Raw genomic sequence first — 19,388 nt, 5'->3', positions numbered from 1 at the left:
GAATGAGGAGAGGAGGAGGAAAGCATGAAGGAGGAGAGGAATAATGAGAGGAGGAAGAATGAGAGGAGGAAGGAGGAGAGGAGGAGAGGAGAGCATGGAGGAGGAGAGGAAGAATGAGAGGATGAAGGAGGAGAGGAGGAGAGATGTAGAGGAGGAGAGGAGAGCATGAAGGAGGAGAGGAAGAATGAGAGGAGGAAGGATGAGAGGAGGAAGGAGGAGAGGAGGAGAGGAGTGAGGGACAGAGTGAGGAGGACAGGACAGGACAGGACAGAGGCACCACTCCGGTAATTCATGCAGTGCTCCATCTGGTAACACATGCCTTGTGCTCATCCCTATCTACTGATAACTGTGGAACAGCTCTCAGGAAACTCTCTCTCTCTCTCTCTCTCTCTCTCTCTCTCTCTCTCTCTCTCTCTCTCTCTCTCTCTCTCTCTCTCTCTCTCTCTCTCAAACACACACACACACACACACACACACAACACACACACACACACACACACACACACACACACACACACACACACACACAACACACACACACACACACACACACACACACACACACACACACACACACACACACACACACACACACACACACACACACACACACACACACACACACACACACACACACACACACACACACACACTGGCTAAACCAAACTGTAGAGTGCAAGCAGATTGGGAGAGCAGGACATTTTCTGCTGACTTTTCAACCCTAAAATCTCACAGCATAATGCGACATGTCACCGAATGAAACATAATTATATCCTACCTCTCCCAGAATCACATTAGGAGGCCAATGAAAATATAATGTTTTAGTCGTTATGCCAATTCCCTTCCCGGTCGTAGCACGCATTGCCCCACTGTCGGTCTGGGGAGGGTGTAGAGCAGGGGTCGGCAATTAAGTTTGGCTGGCCAGAACCAAAAACAATGGCTAATTTAATAAATTGATAGTGAAGAAATGTGAACTCTGTGACAGACCACACCTTATAACTAAGACATGCATTTGTGGCAGAGGCAGAACATGTATCAAAATAAATTAGCTGCATAAGTGGCATAATAAACTGTAAACGAGCAGTTTTTTCTACTTTCCATTATATATATAATACATGTGTGGACTGACCATGTAGCAGAGTTTAATTAATTAATGATTTGACATAGGCTTACTTTTTATTCTCATAATTACCCCATCCCCCCAGACGTAGGAGTCAGGACACATCACATTATTACTGGATTCAATGTTTGCACTGAACATTATACCTTTGTCTTTTTGCCATTTTATTATATTATAAAACCTCTATCCTCCATTACTAGCAACCAGCGTGTCTGTCTGTCGGCCCGATCTGCGGAGCGCACTGGACTATTGAGAAACGATCGGACTTTTCCATTGGTTCTCCCAGCCCACGTCTAAGAGGATGGCTTAGAGTAGACGACAGAGTACAGCAACTTGCAATGGTCCTGGTCTACAAGATACACTACACCACTAAGGTACCCATGTACATGTCGAAATACTTCCCAAAGGTCAGTGAATACCGCAACCACAACACCAGAGGGAGCTCCACAAATCATGTGCAACCCAGATATGGCTCAAACAAGGGACTAAAGACGTTTCGCAATTATGCCACATCAATGTGGAATGCCCTACCCACAGCTGTAAAGGAATGTGAATCCCTACCCACCTTCAAAACCGCTCTAAAAAAGCACCTACGGGAGACTGCAATTCGAAACTGGCCCCGGTAAATGCCCCCCCCCCTGCCCACCCAACCCCCCCAATGTACAGTTTCCTCCCCCTAAAATGTATATATTCTCTTTTAGAAACTCTGTCTGTAAATAAACAGTACGTTTAGCGGTGAGGGAACGTAGAGGTGAGGGAACGTAGAGGTGAGGGAACGTAGAGGTGAGAGAACGTAGAGGTGAGGGAACGTAAAGGTGAGAGAACGTAGATGTGAGGGAACGTAGAGGTGAGGGAACGTAGAGGTGAGGGAACGTAAAGGTGAGAGAACATAGATGTGAGGGAACGTAGAGGTGAGGGAATGTAGAGGTGAGAGAACGTAGAGGTGAGGGAATGTAGAGGTGAGAGAACGTAGAGGTGAGGGAATGTAGAGGTGAGGGAACGTAGAGGTGAGAGAACGTAGAGGTGAGGGAATGTAGAGGTGAGAGAACGTAGAGGTGAGAGAATGTAGAGGTGAGAGAACGTAGAGGTGAGGGAATGTAGAGGTGAGAGAACGTAGAGGTGAGAGAATGTAGAGGTGAGAGAACGTAGAGGTGAGGGAATGTAGAGGTGAGGGAACGTAGAGGTGAGAGAACGTAGAGGTGAGGGAATGTAGAGGTGAGAGAACGTAGAGGTGAGAGAATGTAGAGGTGAGAGAACGTAGAGGTGAGGGAATGTAGAGGTGAGGGAACGTAGAGGTGAGGGAACGTAGAGGTGAGGGAATGTAGAGGTGAGAGAACGTAGAGGTGAGGGAATGTAGAGGTGAGAGAACATAGAGGTGAGGGAACGTAGAGGTGAGAGAATGTAGAGGTGAGAGAATGTAGAGGTGAGAGAACGTAGAGGTGAGGGAATGTAGAGGTGAGGGAACGTAGAGGTGAGAGAATGTAGAGGTGAGAGAACGTAGAGGTGAGGGAATGTAGAGGTGAGGGAACGTAGAGGTGAGGGAATGTAGAGGTGAGGGAACGTAGAGGTGAGGGAACGTAGAGGTGAGGGAACGTAGAGGTGAGAGAACGTAGAGGTGAGGGAATGTAGAGGTGAGAGAACGTAGAGGTGAGAGAATGTAGAGGTGAGAGAACGTAGAGGTGAGGGAATGTAGAGGTGAGGGAACGTAGAGGTGAGGGAACGTAGAGGTGAGGGAACGTAGAGGTGAGAGAACGTAGAGGTGAGGGAATGTAGAGGTGAGGGAACGTAGAGGTGAGGGAACGTAGAGGTGAGGGAACGTAGAGGTGAGGGAACGTAGAGGTGAGAGAACGTAGAGGTGAGAGAACGTAGAGGTGAGAGAACGTAGTGGTGAGAGAACGTAGTGGTGAGAGAACGTAGAGGTGAGAGAACGTAGAGGTGAGAGAACGTAGAGGTGAGGGAACATAGTGGTGAGAGAACATAGATGTGAGGGAACGTAGAGGTGAGGGAACGTAGAGGTGAGAGAACATAGATGTGAGGGAACGTAGAGGTGAGGGAACGGTGTTGTGTGCAGCATGTAATACCTAGCTTACCTCCGGGAGGCAGTGTAGCGGAGGTGCAGGTCTGTAGGTGTTGTGTGCAGCATGTAATACCTATAGCTTACCTCCGGGAGGCAGTGTAGCGGAGGTGCAGGTCTGTGGGTGTTGTGTGCAGCATGTAATACCTAGCTTACCTCCGGGAGGCAGTGTAGCGGAGGTGCAGGTCTGGAGGTGTTGTGTGCAGCATGTAATACCTAGCTTACCTCCGGGAGGCAGTGTAGCGGGGGTGCAGGTCTGTAGGTGTTGTGTGCAGCATGTAATACCTAGCTTACCTCCGGGAGGCAGTGTAGCGGAGGTGCGGGTCTGTGGGTGTTGTGTGCAGCATGTAATACCTAGCTTACCTCCGGGAGGTGTTGTGTGCAGCATGTAATACCTAGCTTACCTCCGGGAGGCAGTGTAGCGGAGGTGCAGATCTGTAGGTGTTGTGTGCAGCATGTAATACCTAGCTTACCTCCGGGAGGCAGTGTAGCGGAGGTGCGGGTCTGTAGGTGTTGTGTGCAGCATGTAATACCTAGCTTACCTCCGGGAGGCAGTGTAGCGGAGGTGCAGGTCTGTAGGTGTTGTGTGCAGCATGTAATACCTAGCTTACCTCCCAGCCCGGGGCGAAGTCGGTTGTCGTAGCCGTCCAGCAGCCGGTCTAGGATCCGCGTGAAGATGGTGATGTTGTCTTTGCTGTCGTCCGGCAGCGGGTCTCGGTGTCCGGCCACCGCCCTGCAGGGGGGGGGGCAGGAAGGAGAGGAAACAGGAAGGAGAGGAAGCAGGAAGGAGAGGAAACAGGAAGGAAGGAAGCAGGAAGGAGAGGAAACAGGAAGGAGAAACGTGTTAGGAAAAATACATTTAGTTTGAGTTAAAAATTGTAAGACGTGCTGTAAATCAAGGGAGAACAAACTTCACTCAACCTTCATGACCCTCTAATAATTCAATGAACTTGGAACTTGTAGGAAGGTTCCAGGCCTGGTGCCCAACCTTAGGCTACGTTCACACTGCAAGCCTTAGTGCTCAATTTAGATTCATTGCTCAGATCAGATTTTTTTTGTTTGGTTGTTCACATGATCTTTCTAACTGTTTTATTAAAATACAAATTTTTATGTATTACTTTAATTTCATAATTTTCTTATATACCTTGATTCTATGTATACATATAATATATGCTTTATTACATGTATGTATTGCTCCTATGTCTGCCCATTGCGAACACGGGAGCTCTCTCACCCCTGTCCCTGTCTCCTTGTCTCTCTGGTCCCCCCCCCCGCTGGGCCTGTCAAGGTGCTGTGATGGTCTTCCCTGCGCCGTCCTCGATGTGGCTAACAGCGTCGACAGCAGCGGCTATTCTTCCTCACCAATTATTCGCCTGTTCTATTCCCCATTGATTGATTGATTGATTGAAAACTTTATTAACAGATTGCAGAATGGGTACAGTACAGCTAAATACATACAATTGTTAAGGGGATGCAGACCGGAGAAAGACTTTCGTCTTGTTTACATCAGGGTCCCCCATTTTCAATTCATCATAACATATGACATACAGATAGACAGTACTGCTACATCTATACATTTATGACATACCAGATTTGCAAATACAGTACTGTTTGTGATACAAAAAGAGTCTAGAGAAGAGAGTATATACATTTGACGTAGAAACTGTACATTGGAGGAGGTTGGGTAGGGGACTGTACATTGGAGGTGGGTGGGGGAAACTACAACTGCCATCTATCATCCATAGCAACACTATATTCTCACCGACATCCAGTTGGGGGATCCCCCTTTGAACAGCCCATCTGAGGTTTCTCTCCTCCATGCCACCTGTGGTGCTTTTTTCCCCCTATTGCTAGGTTTTTAGTGAGTCGTTCCTTATCTTCATTGGGGAAAGTCTGGGAGGGTCGCATATTTGGATTTTATGTATTTTTTTTCTTTTTGTGATGTTTCTTCTTGACTTGTACAAGAAGACTTGTACAGCCCATGGGGGCTATTCCATGTGATCTTGGGCTATACAAATACATTTGATGTGATTTTGATTTGTATCAAATATAAGATTCCAGTGTGAACTGGTCACGCTCCTGAACTGACCCGCATGCACACATGAACAATAACGAAGATGGACGTAAACATGGAGGACACTGAAGTCACAGTTTATGGTGTGACCACCTCCATCACAGCTGTCTTCCATGTCTGTATCCACTGACCACCTCCATCTCAGCTGTCTTCCATGTCTGTATCCACTGACCACCTCCATCACAGCTGTCTTCCATGTCTGTATCCACTGACCACCTCCATCTCAGCTGTCTTCCACGTCTGTATCCACTGACCACCTCCATCACAGCTATCTTCCATGTCTGTATCCACTGACCACCTCCATCACAGCTGTCTTCCATGTCTGTATCCACTGACCACCTCCATCACAGCTGTCTTCCACATCTGTATCCACTGACCACCTCCATCACAGCTGTCTTCCATGTCTGTATCCACTGACCACCTCCATCACAGCTGTCTTCATGTCTGTATCCACTGACCACCTCCATCACAGCTGTCTTCCATGTCTGTATCCACTGACCACCTCCATCACAGATGTCTTCCATGTCTGTATCCACTGACCACCTCCATCACAGCTGTCTTCCACATCTGTATCCACTGACCACCTCCATCACAGCTGTCTTCCATGTCTGTATCCACTGACCACCTCCATCTCAGCTGTCTTCCATGTCTGTATCCACTGACCACCTCCATCACAGCTGTCTTCCATGTCTGTATCCACTGACCACCTCCATCACAGCTGTCTTCCATGTCTGTATCCACTGACCACCTCCATCACAGCTGTCTTCCATGTCTGTATCCACTGACCACCTCCATCACAGCTGTCTTCCACATCTGTATCCACTGACCACCTCCATCACAGCTGTCTTCCATGTCTGTATCCACTGACCACCTCCATCACAGCTGTCTTCATGTCTGTATCCACTGACCACCTCCATCACAGCTGTCTTCCATGTCTGTATCCACTGACCACCTCCATCACAGCTGTCTTCCATGTCTGTATCCACTGACCACCTCCATCACAGCTGTCTTCCCTGTCCCTCCACTGACCACCTCCATCACAGCTGTCTTCCATGTCTGTATCCACTGACCACCTCCATAACAGCTGTCTTCCATGTCTGTATCCACTGACCACCTCCATCACAGCTGTCTTCCATGTCTGTATCCACTGACCACCTCCATCACAGCTGTCTTCCATGTCTGTATCCACTGACCACCTCCATAACAGCTGTCTTCCATGTCTGTATCCACTGACCACCTCCATCACAGCTGTCTTCCATGTCTGTATCCACTGACCACCTCCATCAGAATCAGAATCAGAATCAGAAAGGTCTTTATTGCCAAGTATACTTTTCACATAAAAGGAATTTAATTTGGACGTTACTGGTGTGAGAGACATTAAAGACAGATAATACAATAAAGTGGTGGAGTAAAGTCAAAGGAAATATGAGCTAAGTTAAGCACAATAGAATAATATATTCATGAAATAAAATATAGGCCAGGGCTGTACGACTGTATAAGATCCATCACAGCTGTCTTCCATGTCTGTATCCACTGAGTGACTCCCGCCAGCCCAGAATTGTGATGAAGGTCGATTCTAGAGTGACGTAAAAGTCACATGGATTCTGATACGACTGTTCAGACTGAGGTCGCATTGCAAAAAAAACACACCTGTATCTGATTTAGGACCACATTATGAAAGTGGCCACACACAAATGTTTAGATAAATACAGATATTCAAAAAAAATTATATACTGTACGAGTTTGATATTAAGTACAAGGTCATTATAAAAGTTTACGTACTTTTGACTCTCTATTTTATACTTTATCTATTTTTATCAGGAGCAAAACAGAAAAAAGCATTTCATAAAGTATTCTGTATTTTTGTATGACGACTAATAAAGAAACGAACTAACTAAACTAACTAAGTGCCACATCCCAAACTATGAAGTGACTTTTTATAGAAATGTTCTAAACCAAGGCCGAAATACCACATGTGCCTATGGGGCAGGGGAGCAGGGGAGCGGATAATCACTCAGGTTTGGCTCCCGTGAGGGCCATCCAAAAAGAAGGTTCCCAGTTAGATTCCGACTCCTCCCGGCAGCGTGTCAATGTGTCCTTGGGCAAGACACTTAACCCCTAACTGCTCCTGATGAGCAGGTTGGAACCTTGCATGGTCGCCTCCGGTGTGTGAATGTGAGGCATACGTTGTGCTTTGGATGAAAGCTGCTACATAAATGCAGTCCATTTACCATCTGTACACTATATATCCTTGGAGGTCCTACAGTGTGCGTCAGTGAGTACTTTGTCACTGATAGCTTTTTGTAGCATTAGCCATTAGGCTGGGGGGATGACAGTGGCTCGGTAGGTAGAGCAGTCGTCTGGTTATCGATTCGATTCCCGCTCCTCCCGGGCAGCGTGTCGAAGTGTCCTTGAGCAAGTCACTTAACCCCTAACTGCTCCCGATGAGCAGGTTGGCACCTTGCATGGTTGCCCCCGCCATCGGTGTGTGAATGTGTGAGTAAATGGGTAAAATGTGAGGAACAAATTGTAAAGAGCTTTTTCGATAAAAGCGCTATATAAATGCCACCATTTACCATTTAGGCTCCATAACCGCGGACAAGGACTGACTTGGCCAGTGGCTAGAGAACTTGAGAACTGTTAGAACTGTTTGACTCTTGACTACTGAACTTGAACAAGGACTCACACATTTGGAGGGGAGACAACAGTGTGTCAAGGTCACTGGCGACAAATCCAAACTGCTTGCCAACAGCATGGGAGTACCGCAAGGGTCTGTACTTGGGCCACTGTTGTTCACCATGTACATTAATGATGATGACCTACCGTGAAGTTGTTCAGGTGTCAGATGCCAGATGTACGCTGACGATACCATCATCTATGTGTCTGCTAAAACAGCTAGCATGGCAGCTGAGCACCTGACCTAGGTGTTACATAACATCTCCGACTGGTTTGTGGCATCACATTTGACCTTGAATGTCAAGAAAACTGTCTCTATGTGTATCTCCATACGCAAAAGGCCTATAAATGATTTGTTTGAGAAATGTAATTGCAAATTAAAAATTAAATAATTGCCGAAGTGAATGAGGTCAAGTACCTAGGAATCATATTGGACAAGAACTTACAATTGTATAAACAGGACATTATGTATGTAAAAAGATCAAGCCTAATTTAAACTGTTTTAGTTTTATTAGAAGGGATCTGTCAACTAAAGCTGCTCAACTTTATATGCATGCTATGATTCTTTCCCACTTGTCTTACTTTATCACATCATGGTCACAAACCTCACAAACCATACTAAAACCCATAAATATAATATACAAACACGCTATAAAATCATGGGCCGTACCAACCAATGTGATGGCATCACTGCGGTATTTTGAGTAAGCACAATCTTTTTGACATTTTTAAATGTTTGCACAATCATGTATCATCTTTATTTTCCGGACTGGTGGTTAGACGTTGGAGCTCTAGCAGAGCAAACACACAAGCTTACAATAATGGTGACTGTACTGTTCCCATGTGCAAGAGTTCGTTTGGACAGTCTGCCTTCTCCGTTAAAGGGGAAAACTTATGGAACTCTCTGCCCACTGGCTTAAAACTGGAGTCCAATGCCAACGTCTTCAGCAGAGGACTCAAGGTATGGTTGAAATCAAAGCAGCAGTGCTCACATGTGTAGACGGGACTGGTTTTGTTGTTTTGATCATGGACTCTTGTTCTGGTAACTATTTGTTCTGATTTGTGATTTGAATTCTGTATTATACTGTTCATTTTACTCTATCTTTTAGAAAAGCCTCAATGGACTGGTGTTGAAAACTAGCACTCGTGCTATAAACACGCAAACAACACATCTGGTCTGTCCACTGTGACTGGTCCAATGTAGCTGTGGTGTCCATTTTAAATAAACATTTTCATTCATCCATTTACCAGCACCTTAGACCTTAGATTTGTATGCGCATAATTTTATATTTATTGATAATCTGATTAATCTGTTTACTTATGCCAGGGTAGACTAAGACTCAGTATGGAGTATTGTCTGATAATCGGAAGGTTCCAGGTTCAGTTCCCACTCCTCCTGGCAGAGTGCGTCAAAGTGTCCTTGAGCAAGACACTTAACCGCCATGCTGAAGTCTCTGTCCCCAAGGGTCTGTAGTCGGTGTGGGGGATGGAGAGCAGCTCCATGTCTGAGGACCGCAGCCTCCGGGAGGGGGAGGGGGGTGTAGGAGTCAGAGGTCGTGGAGGGATCTACTGTGTCATTGTAAACGGTTGAACAGTAATCCAGAACAATTTTATTGCACTGTAAAAATATTTTTGTATCTATTCTAAAATGTTATTGCACTGCACTATTGCACTATTTTACTCTGTCTATTTTATCTTACTATTTTTATTATTGTCTATTTAAAACTGAATCAAACCATAATCAAGGTGGCCTGTTGGGATGTTAGATCCTAATGTGAAAAACTGTGATTTTATATGTCTGCACTTTATGTGTTCATTTTATGCCTGTCTTTTTTCTGTCGTGAAGCACTTTGAGCTGCAGTTTCTGTACGAAAGGTGCTATACAAATAACGTTTATTATTAAAGCCCTGACGAAGGCCGTGTGAGGCTGAAACATGTTGGCTTGTGTATCGTTCCATCATGAACCAGCCTCATATTAAAGATGTCTGGAAGAGTGCCTTGGATTCTGTTTTTTTTTTTGCTGTATTATCCGACACCTCAGTACCCCAGCTCGCCTAAGCCGGGTTCAGTGACAAGGCAAGTCGTTCACGCCTGCTCTCTACATTAAATCCCACCGCGCCTGAGCTATTAGCTGGTTGCACCTTCAAACATTCATCACTTTTTTTTTTTTCTCGCCCCGCTTCTTTCTCCGTACGGGAGAAACCGGGGTCCTGGATCCTGGACATCACTTGGCTAAAACCCAGAGTCCCCCGTCGGTCTGGTCGGCCCTGCCGGCGCCGCGAGCTCCGAGAACATCCATCTCTGCCCACCAGCTGCTGCGGAGCTCCGCTGGCACGTGTCAGGCTGCAGCCCCCGCCGGACCGCGGCGCCGTGACTCACCTTCGGGGAGAACGGACCGTAGAGTAGCGGCTCATTCACAACGCAGCAGCTGGAGGAGCGGTCGCTCCCGGGGGCTTCCAGCGAGCGCCGGCTTTAACATCCCGCTAATGGCCTACACCCGTCTGACTCCCGAAATACATCTGGGACATGCTAGGTATCTTTTATTGAAGAGGTTCTTTTCTTTCTGTTTTTCTTTTTGTCTTTCTATCTTTTCTTCCATCTCCCCAATTTAGTCGTTCTGTAAATTCCCTTCCTGGTCGTTGCACTGCCCTACTGTCTGTCTGGGGAGGGTGTAGACTACCACATGCTGCCCTACTGTCTGTCTGGGAAGGCTGTAGACTACCACATGCTGCCCTACTGTCAGTCTGGGGAAAGTGTAGACTACCACATGCTGCCATACTGTCTGTCTGGGAAGGCTGTAGACTACCACATGCTGCCCTACTGTCGGTCTGGGGTGTCTGTAGACTACCACATGCTGCCCTACTGTCAGTCTGGGGAGGGTGTAGACTACCACATGCTGCCCTACTGTCAGTCTGGGGAGGGTATAGACTACCACATGCTGCCCTACTGTCTGTCTGGGGAGGGTGTAGACTACCACATGCTGCCTGTCGGTCTGGGGAGGGTGTAGACTACCACATGCTGTCCTACTGTCTGTCTGGGGAGGGTGTAGACTACCTACCACATGCAGCCCTACTGTCGGTCTGGGGAGGGTGTAGTCTACTACAACATGCTGCCCTACTGTCGGTCTGGGGAGGGTGTAGACTACCACATGCTGCCCTACTGTCAGTCTGGGGAGGGTGTAGACTACCACATGCTGCCCTACTGTCAGTCTGGGGAGGGTGTAGACTACCACATGCTGCCCTACTGTCAGTCTGGGGAGGGTGTAGACTACCACATGCTGCCCTACTGTCGGTCTGGGGAGGGTGTGGACTACCACATGCTGCCCTACTGTCGGTCTGGGGAGGGTGTGGACTACCACATGCTGCCCTACTGTCGGTCTGGGGTGTCTGTAGACTACCACATGCTGCCCTACTGTCAGTCTGGGGAGGGTGTAGACTACCACATGCTGCCCTACTGTCAGTCTGGGGAGGGTATAGACTACCACATGCTGCCCTACTGTCGGTCTGGGGAGGGTGTGGACTACCACATGCTGCCCTACTGTCTGTCTGGGGAGGGTGTAGACTACCACATGCTGCCTGTCGGTCTGGGGAGGGTGTAGACTACCACATGCTGTCCTACTGTCTGTCTGGGGAGGGTGTAGACTACCTACCACATGCAGCCCTACTGTCGGTCTGGGGAGGGTGTAGTCTACTACAACATGCTGCCCTACTGTCGGTCTGGGGAGGGTGTAGACTACCACATGCTGCCCTACTGTCAGTCTGGGGAGGGTGTAGACTACCACATGCTGCCCTACTGTCAGTCTGGGGAGGGTGTAGACTACCACATGCTGCCCTACTGTCAGTCTGGGGAGGGTGTAGACTACCACATGCTGCCCTACTGTCAGTCTGGGGAGGGTGTAGACTACCACATGCTGCCCTACTGTCAGTCTGGGGAGGGTGTAGACTACCACATGCTGCCCTACTGTCAGTCTGGGGAGGGTGTAGACTACCACATGCTGCCCTACTGTCAGTCTGGGGAGGGTATAGACTACCACATGCTGCCCTACTGTCGGTCTGGGGAGGGTGTGGACTACCACATGCTGCCCTACTGTCTGTCTGGGGAGGGTGTAGACTACCACATGCTGCCTGTCGGTCTGGGGAGGGTGTAGACTACCACATGCTGTCCTACTGTCTGTCTGGGGAGGGTGTAGACTACCTACCACATGCAGCCCTACTGTCGGTCTGGGGAGGGTGTAGTCTACTACAACATGCTGCCCTACTGTCGGTCTGGGGAGGGTGTAGACTACCACATGCTGCCCTACTGTCAGTCTGGGGAGGGTGTAGACTACCACATGCTGCCCTACTGTCAGTCTGGGGAGGGTGTAGACTACCACATGCTGCCCTACTGTCAGTCTGGGGAGGGTGTAGACTACCACATGCTGCCCTACTGTCAGTCTGGGGAGGGTGTAGACTACCACATGCTGCCCTACTGTCAGTCTGGGGAGGGTGTAGACTACCACATGCTGCCCTACTGTCGGTCTGGGGAGGGTGTGGACTACCACATGCTGCCCTACTGTCAGTCTGGGGAGGGTGTGGACTACCACATGCTGCCCTACTGTCGGTCTGGGGAGGGTGTAGTCTACCACATGCTGCCCTACTGTCAGTCTGGGGAGGGTGTAGTCTACCACATGCTGCCCTACTGTAGGTCTGGGGAGGGTGTGGATGGCTCACAGTAGGTCTGTCCTGGTAATAACATCAGGAAGCAGAGAGGAAGAGGCGGGGGGGCTCCTTGTGGGCTGTTTCTGACAGATGAACAGAAAGGTTTGAACACACTTTCATCACCGTCATCTGAGTGGTGTCAGTGATCGATGAGAAGACACCAACAAGCTCAACAAGCTGGTGAGGAAGGCTTGCTCCGTGGTGGGAGTCGAGCTACCTAGACTTGAGGTGATGGCAGAGAAGGGGATGATAAGGAAGCTGGCTGCCATCATGGAAAACCCCTACCACCCCCTCTACGACGAGCTAGTCAAGATGAGAAGCTCGTTCAGCCACAGACTCATCCCCCCCGACACTCAACTAACCACCTCGGACAGTCCTTCATACCAGCGGCCATCAGGCTCCACAACAGTGGGCAGCGACTAGCAGCCTCCAGGCTCCACAACAGGGGGCAGCGACAGCGACTGCTAACAGACATTGACCTGGGACTTATAGGAACACAAGGAGGACAACCTACACTACCTTAGGCTTACTGCACCTTATGTGGATACTGTGATACTGTGAATAATGTATATTTCAGTGGATACTGTGAATAATGTATACTCAGTAGATAGTAAATTATAACACTACCTTATGCATACTGCACCTTATGTGACACTGTGAATAATGTGAATATTTTCTTCAGCTAGTCAGATAGTAAATTATATTGACCAAATTGACCAAATTGTTTACACTGCCTGTGTTGTTTTTACTACCTGTACCCCCCCCCCCCCCCATGCTGCTATGATGCCTGAATTTCCCCAAGGGGATCAATAAAGGAATATCTTATCCTATCTTATATCTTATCTTATCTTATCTTAGAAGGACGATCGATGACGAGGCCTATTTAACATGTCCGGCGCCAAGCGCTCCTTCAGACGGCAGGAGATACTAGAAGCCAGTGTTGTAGTACTCGAGTCCTGGACTGATTTTCAGGACTCGTGACTAGACTTGGACTTGTTAATTGATAATTACAGTAATTTTTGTATAGGCCCTAATCATTTGGCATAAGATATTGATGGCTAGTGCATTTGTTTAGCTATCACAAAGTAAATAAACTCCCTTCGAAATGGTGACCGCTGTGTCATTTATGTTTAATTTAGACCTTTTTTTATTTGACAGGCAGAGTGGGGTGGACTCAACCTTGATGAATTGGACTCGGACTCGGACTCGGACTAGGGTAACGGGGACTCGACTCAGACTCGACTCAGACTCTTCTTTGGTGACTCGGACTTGAACACTGAGACTCGAACACTGGGGACTCGATATTTAATGACTCGACTACAACACTGCTAGGAGCACGAACCTCAAACAGTGTCTTTATGACTCAGATCTATTAAAACAACAAGGGACACTGAGGCGTGTTGAAAAGACCAGAGCCTCAGCCGACGCAGGAAGCTTGACCCCCTGGAAACCGTTTATTGGAAGGCGGATACGTCACGACTTAACAAGCGAATCCACAATGATGACCGGCCGAGCTTATGTCAGAGGGCGACGCACGAGGGAACGCAATCCCCGCAAACAGACACACTGTTTGCCGGCAAGTGGTTTGACATTCAGGTTTCTATTTTTTTGTATCTAGATATTTCTCCCGGCACACATTACCGGCGAGCCGGTGGGCGTTTGTGCCGCGTGGCAGTCGGTTGATCCTGAGCCCCATCGCCGTGGACATAATAGCGCACGTGTATAAGATGCTAGAATATGTTTCTGACAATATTTGTTATATATATATATGCTATCGCTGGATCTGGAGTCATATTTGAGTCTGAACATTGGATCTGAATTTGGTTCGATGGTACAGGCACCACAGCTAGATAATGTACGATAATTATCGTGTTCGTATGATAAACGCGTCTCGCTTGTTACAGGCACAGAAACAGCCCATTGAGAACAGGACTGAAACAGAGTGGTAGAGAGGCTGCTAGAATGAGAACAGGGCTGAAACAGAGAGGTATAGAGGCTGCTAGAATGAGAACAGGACTGACACAGAGTGGTAGAGAGGCTGCTAGAATGAGAACAGGGCTGAAACAGAGAGGTATAGAGGCTGCTAGAATGAGAACAGGACTGAAACAGAGTGGTAGAGAGGCTGCTAGAATGAGAACAGGGCTGAAACAGAGAGGTATATAGGCTGCTAGAATGAGAACAGGACTGAAACAGAGAGGTATAGAGGCTGCTAGAATGAGAACAGGACTGTAACAGAGGTATAGAGGCTGCTATGAGAACAGGACTGAAACAGAGGGGTATAGAGGATGTAATTAACACGACACAAGCATTCAATGTCCACGATGACATCATCACTGGTGGCCATATTAAAACGAATGTCTTCCCTTAGAGAGGACGTCTCTGAGTTGCATGTGTGCTGTCACTAACGGGTCAAACCTTCCACAGTCCAATAGGTGGTAACTAGACACAATTAGCTTGGTCAAACACAGACAGCTGAGTAGATATTGACACGTCTTGAAACAATAATAAGCTGATGACATGGAATTCCTGGTAAATGTAATTTGGTGCTTGTTTTGTCAATTTGCATATCCATAGACCCTTGCATCTCAATGAGGGTAAAGGTGTAGACATTTTCAGTGGTTTATTGATAGATTTGGTGGGGGATAAAAACACATTTATTATACAAATTGTTATTCAATATTGAACCTAAGGTCTATGTTCAAATACAATGTTTAAATCTCGGGGGGCTATTTAAAGCCTCAGTTAAATAACTGTAGAGCTACGTATCCATTAATCAGAACAGATTAGAGTAATATTCCATGTGGATGCCGTCTCTCCTGTCCTTTGACGACTTTGAGGTCAAAGGTTACGCCTCTCTCTACTCCTGTTCACGCCACAGTGCTCTCGCCCCGTTTGCAGTTTGTGCTTCAGTGCAACAAGCAAGGCTGTAAAAATACCCACCTCATACTATAGTCTACCCATATAACTCATATAGGCTCATCCTGTCTGTGTCTGTGTTTGTGTCTGTGTCTGTGTCTGTGTTTGTGTCTGTGTTTGTGTTTGTGTCTGTGTTTGTGTCTGTGTTTGTGTCTGAGTCTGTGTTTGTGTTTGTGTCTGTGTTTGTGTCTGAGTCTGTGTTTGTGTTTGTGTTTGTGTTTGTGTCTGCGTCTGCGTTTGTGTTTGTGTCTGTGTTTGTGTGTGTTTGTGTCTGTGTTTGTGTGTGTGTGTTTGTGTCTGTGTTTGTGTCTGTGTTTGTGTCTGTGTTTGTGTTTGTGTCTGTGTTTGTGTCTGTGTTTGTGTTTTCCCGGCCCATCCTGTAATGTGTCCCACTGCCTATGTAGCCTAATAAATCTTATCCTGACAACAATCTAGCATTATTATGATACAGTATTCTATGAATGAACATTACCCCCCCCCCCCCCCCCCCTTCTCCCCATATCCCCATCTCCCCTCCCCTCCCCTCTACTTATATTTCCCCTGGGGACAGCAGGCAAACACATAGTCTGTGCCTGTGGTGGCAGAACTGTTGGAGACTGAAGCTACACTGAGAGAGAGAGAGAGAGAGAGAGAGAGAGAGAGAGAGAGAGAGAGAGAGAGAGAGAGAGAGAGAGAGAGAGAGGCAGACATAGAGAGATATGCAGAGAGAGAGAGAGAGAGAGAGAGAGAGAGAGAGAGAGAGAGAGAGAGAGAGAGAGAGAGAGAGAGAGATAGAGAGAGGGTGAGTGAGTGAGTGAATGAGTGAGAGAGTGAGTGAGAGAGAGAGAGATAGAGAATATATGCAGAGAGAGAGAGTGAGAGAGTCAGATAGAGAGAGATAAAGAGAAAGAGAGAGAGAGAGAGAGAGAGAGAGAGAGAGAGACAGAGCGAGAGAGAGAGAGAGAGAGAGAGAGAGAGAGAGAGAGAGAGAGAGAGAGAGAGAGAGAGAGAGAGAGAGAGAGAGAGAGAGAGAGAGAGAGAGAGAGAGAGAGAGAGAGAGTAAAAACATCCTCCGTTTATGTTGATTTTCTTCAACCGATACCATTTCTAGAACAGGGTGCGAAAGAGCCAATAGAGACTGCGACTGGCAGGCAGGCAGCTGGTTGGTGAGACGAGCGGCTAACGATGCCTGGTGAATTAACGAGGCATTGGCCACACCTGAGGTGCCTTCCAAAAGAGGAGGAGCCCTAGGCGTGCTCTATTGGCTGGGGATTCATTTAAGTTGTTCAGTTTGTTGTGTGCCACGGTCAGAGAGAGAGGCCTGAGATGTTGTGCTCCACATTGTAAGTAGGCTACTTTCTGTTATTAAAAGACCGCAGTGGTCAGTTAAAACCTTCCTTTTGCCTCTCATGATTCCTACAAGAACTCTCATCTCTCTCCAATGATCTTCCTTTTACATTTAAAACAACATTGTCAATATCACACTTACTGTACACTTAATGTAAATCTCTGTGTTTTTTTACTGTATATTTTATATTCGTTTGTATATACATAACAGAGGAAATGTGAATGTGAAATGTGAATCTTGGACCGTAGTTTATTATTATTATGTTATTCTTAGGCTTATTTTTATTCCTTATTCTTAGGATTATTTTTGTTATTCTTATTCGTGATTTGTTTTGTCTACCTAAATGTTTACCGTGAGCGATTTGTAGAGCCAAATTTCCCTCTGGATGATTAAAGTATATAATTTCTATTCTATTCTATTCTACTACACAGGGCTTGTCTGTCTGTCCCCATAAACGAAGACTAATCACAGCTCACACTGCTATTATGTACAGCGGACCACAAGGTAACACGTTAGCTAGCTAGCGATGTTAACATTAGTGACGTACGTTAGCCGAATTCTTAGCAACATATATGCACCGTTAGCAACGTACACTACATTTTAGGGCTTTCCACGACTAAGGATTTGGATAGTCGACTATGATTGGACGAAATGTGACGATAGTCGAGTATTAGTCGACTATAAAAAAAATATATATATAATATTCTTTTATTTTTTATTTCTTTATTTAAATTTTTTATCGTTCCATTTGGGCTGTGGGGGTGCTTAATGTCTGAAGGAATCGACTGAAGGCTTCTTGTCCTTTGCAAAAGCATGCAATTGGTCCACTGATGGATACATCTTGATATTTGTCTAGTCTAGTGTTAGCCCCTTACGTGACTGCGATCTGCAAGCCAGGGGCTTTTGTAACCGCAGTCACTCTCAGCTATGTCGCTACCAGGCTCGTATTAAGCACCAAGTGCTGCTTCTGAGCTGGGGGTGTGTCAAAAATATATCAGATATGAATTTCAAAGATACCCAGCGTACAATATGGGTTTAACACAGCGAGGCGCTGGGGTCTGAAAGCTCGGAGTTGCTAATAAACCTTTTAAATCATTGTTACAAAACGAGTGGTACTTACAGAGCGAGCCGTGTATTTCCGCCATTGGTGTCACAGTGCATGCGCACCAGGCTATTTGGCTGCCTGGTGAGTTAAAAAATGGTGGCGTTAATAGAATCGGCGATACCGCGTTAACTTTGACAGCCTTAATTAGTATACATTAGCCAAGCTAACGTTATCAACATTAGTAAAGTACGTTATAACAGGATAATTACATTCACCGTCCTAGACAATATCAGATTCCAGTGTGAACCGGTCACGCTCCTGAACTGACCCGCATGCGCAAATGAACAATTATGAAGGTGGATGTAAATAATTTCGACAAATGTCAATCTATTCTAGAGTGACGTAAAAGACACATGAAATCACATGACTGTTCAGACTGCATGAGGTCACATTGCAAAAGATCAGACCTGCATCTGATTTAGGACCACGTATGAGTGGCCCAAATCAGAATAAAAAAGATCAGATTCCATGTGATTTGTGCTGTTCACACTGTTGTGAGAAAACCCCAGATCCGAGACACATATTTACAGCATATAAATCCATATTTGTCTGAATATAATTGCATATAACCTCTCTATATACTTACTTATACACCTGCGTATAACCCTTAGCTCTGAATGATAGCATACGTACACATGCTATATATATATATATATATATATATATATATATATATATATATATATATATATGTATATGTATTCTCACCACAAGTACTACCGCCCTGTAGCTCTCACCTCCATATCCATGAAGTGCTTTGAGAAGCTAGTAAAGGACTACATCTGCTCCTCCCTCCCCATCAACCTGGACCCCCTGCAATTTGCATACCGCCCCAACAGCCATAGCCCATGTGCTGCACACAGCACCATCACACCTGGACAAGAGGCAGGGGAACTATGTGAGAATGCTATTCATCGACTACAGCTCAGCATTCAATACCATAGTCCCCTCCAAACTCATAGCCAAGCTCAGGGACCTGGGCTTGAACTATGACCTCTGCCAGTGGGTCTTAGACTTCCTGACGGGCAGACCCCAGGTGGTGAGAGCAGGCAACGGCACCTCCTCATCGATCACCCTCAACATAGGGGCCCCCCAGGGCTGTGTTCTGAGTCCCCTCCTCTACTCCCTGTACACACATGACAGTGTGGCTCAGCGGAACAACAACACAATCATCAAATTTGCTGACGACACAGTAGTGGTGGGCCTGATCTCTGCAAACGACGAGAGGGCCTACCTGGAAGAGGTCAAGGTCCTGGCAGGATGGTGCCAAGAGAACAGCATCTCCCTGAACGTCAGCAAAACAAAGGAGATTATTGTGGACTTTAGGAGGTCGGGGGTCAGGGACTACAACCCCCTCAGCATCGACGGGGCACCGGTTGAGAGAGTGAACAGTTTTAAG

General features: G+C 46.8%; 1 protein-coding gene across 1 annotated transcript in view; it reads right to left on the bottom strand.

Moving 5' to 3' along the window:
* Positions 1-19,388, bottom strand: part of gabra3 (gamma-aminobutyric acid type A receptor subunit alpha3) — a gene marked incomplete at both ends in the record, with an annotated part of 316,811 nt that overhangs the window by 249,937 nt on the left and 47,486 nt on the right. Inside the window, 1 exon segment of the mRNA XM_084319586.1 lies at positions 3,806-3,927. Coding sequence (XP_084175712.1) covers positions 3,806-3,927 — 122 coding nt within the window.

The sequence above is a fragment of the Notolepis coatsorum genome, assembly GCF_963971535.1.
Source record: "Notolepis coatsorum genome assembly, chromosome: 8".
NCBI classification, from domain to species: Eukaryota; Metazoa; Chordata; class Actinopteri; order Aulopiformes; family Paralepididae; genus Notolepis; species Notolepis coatsorum.
This window is presented reverse-complemented; position numbering and strand designations above follow the sequence as displayed.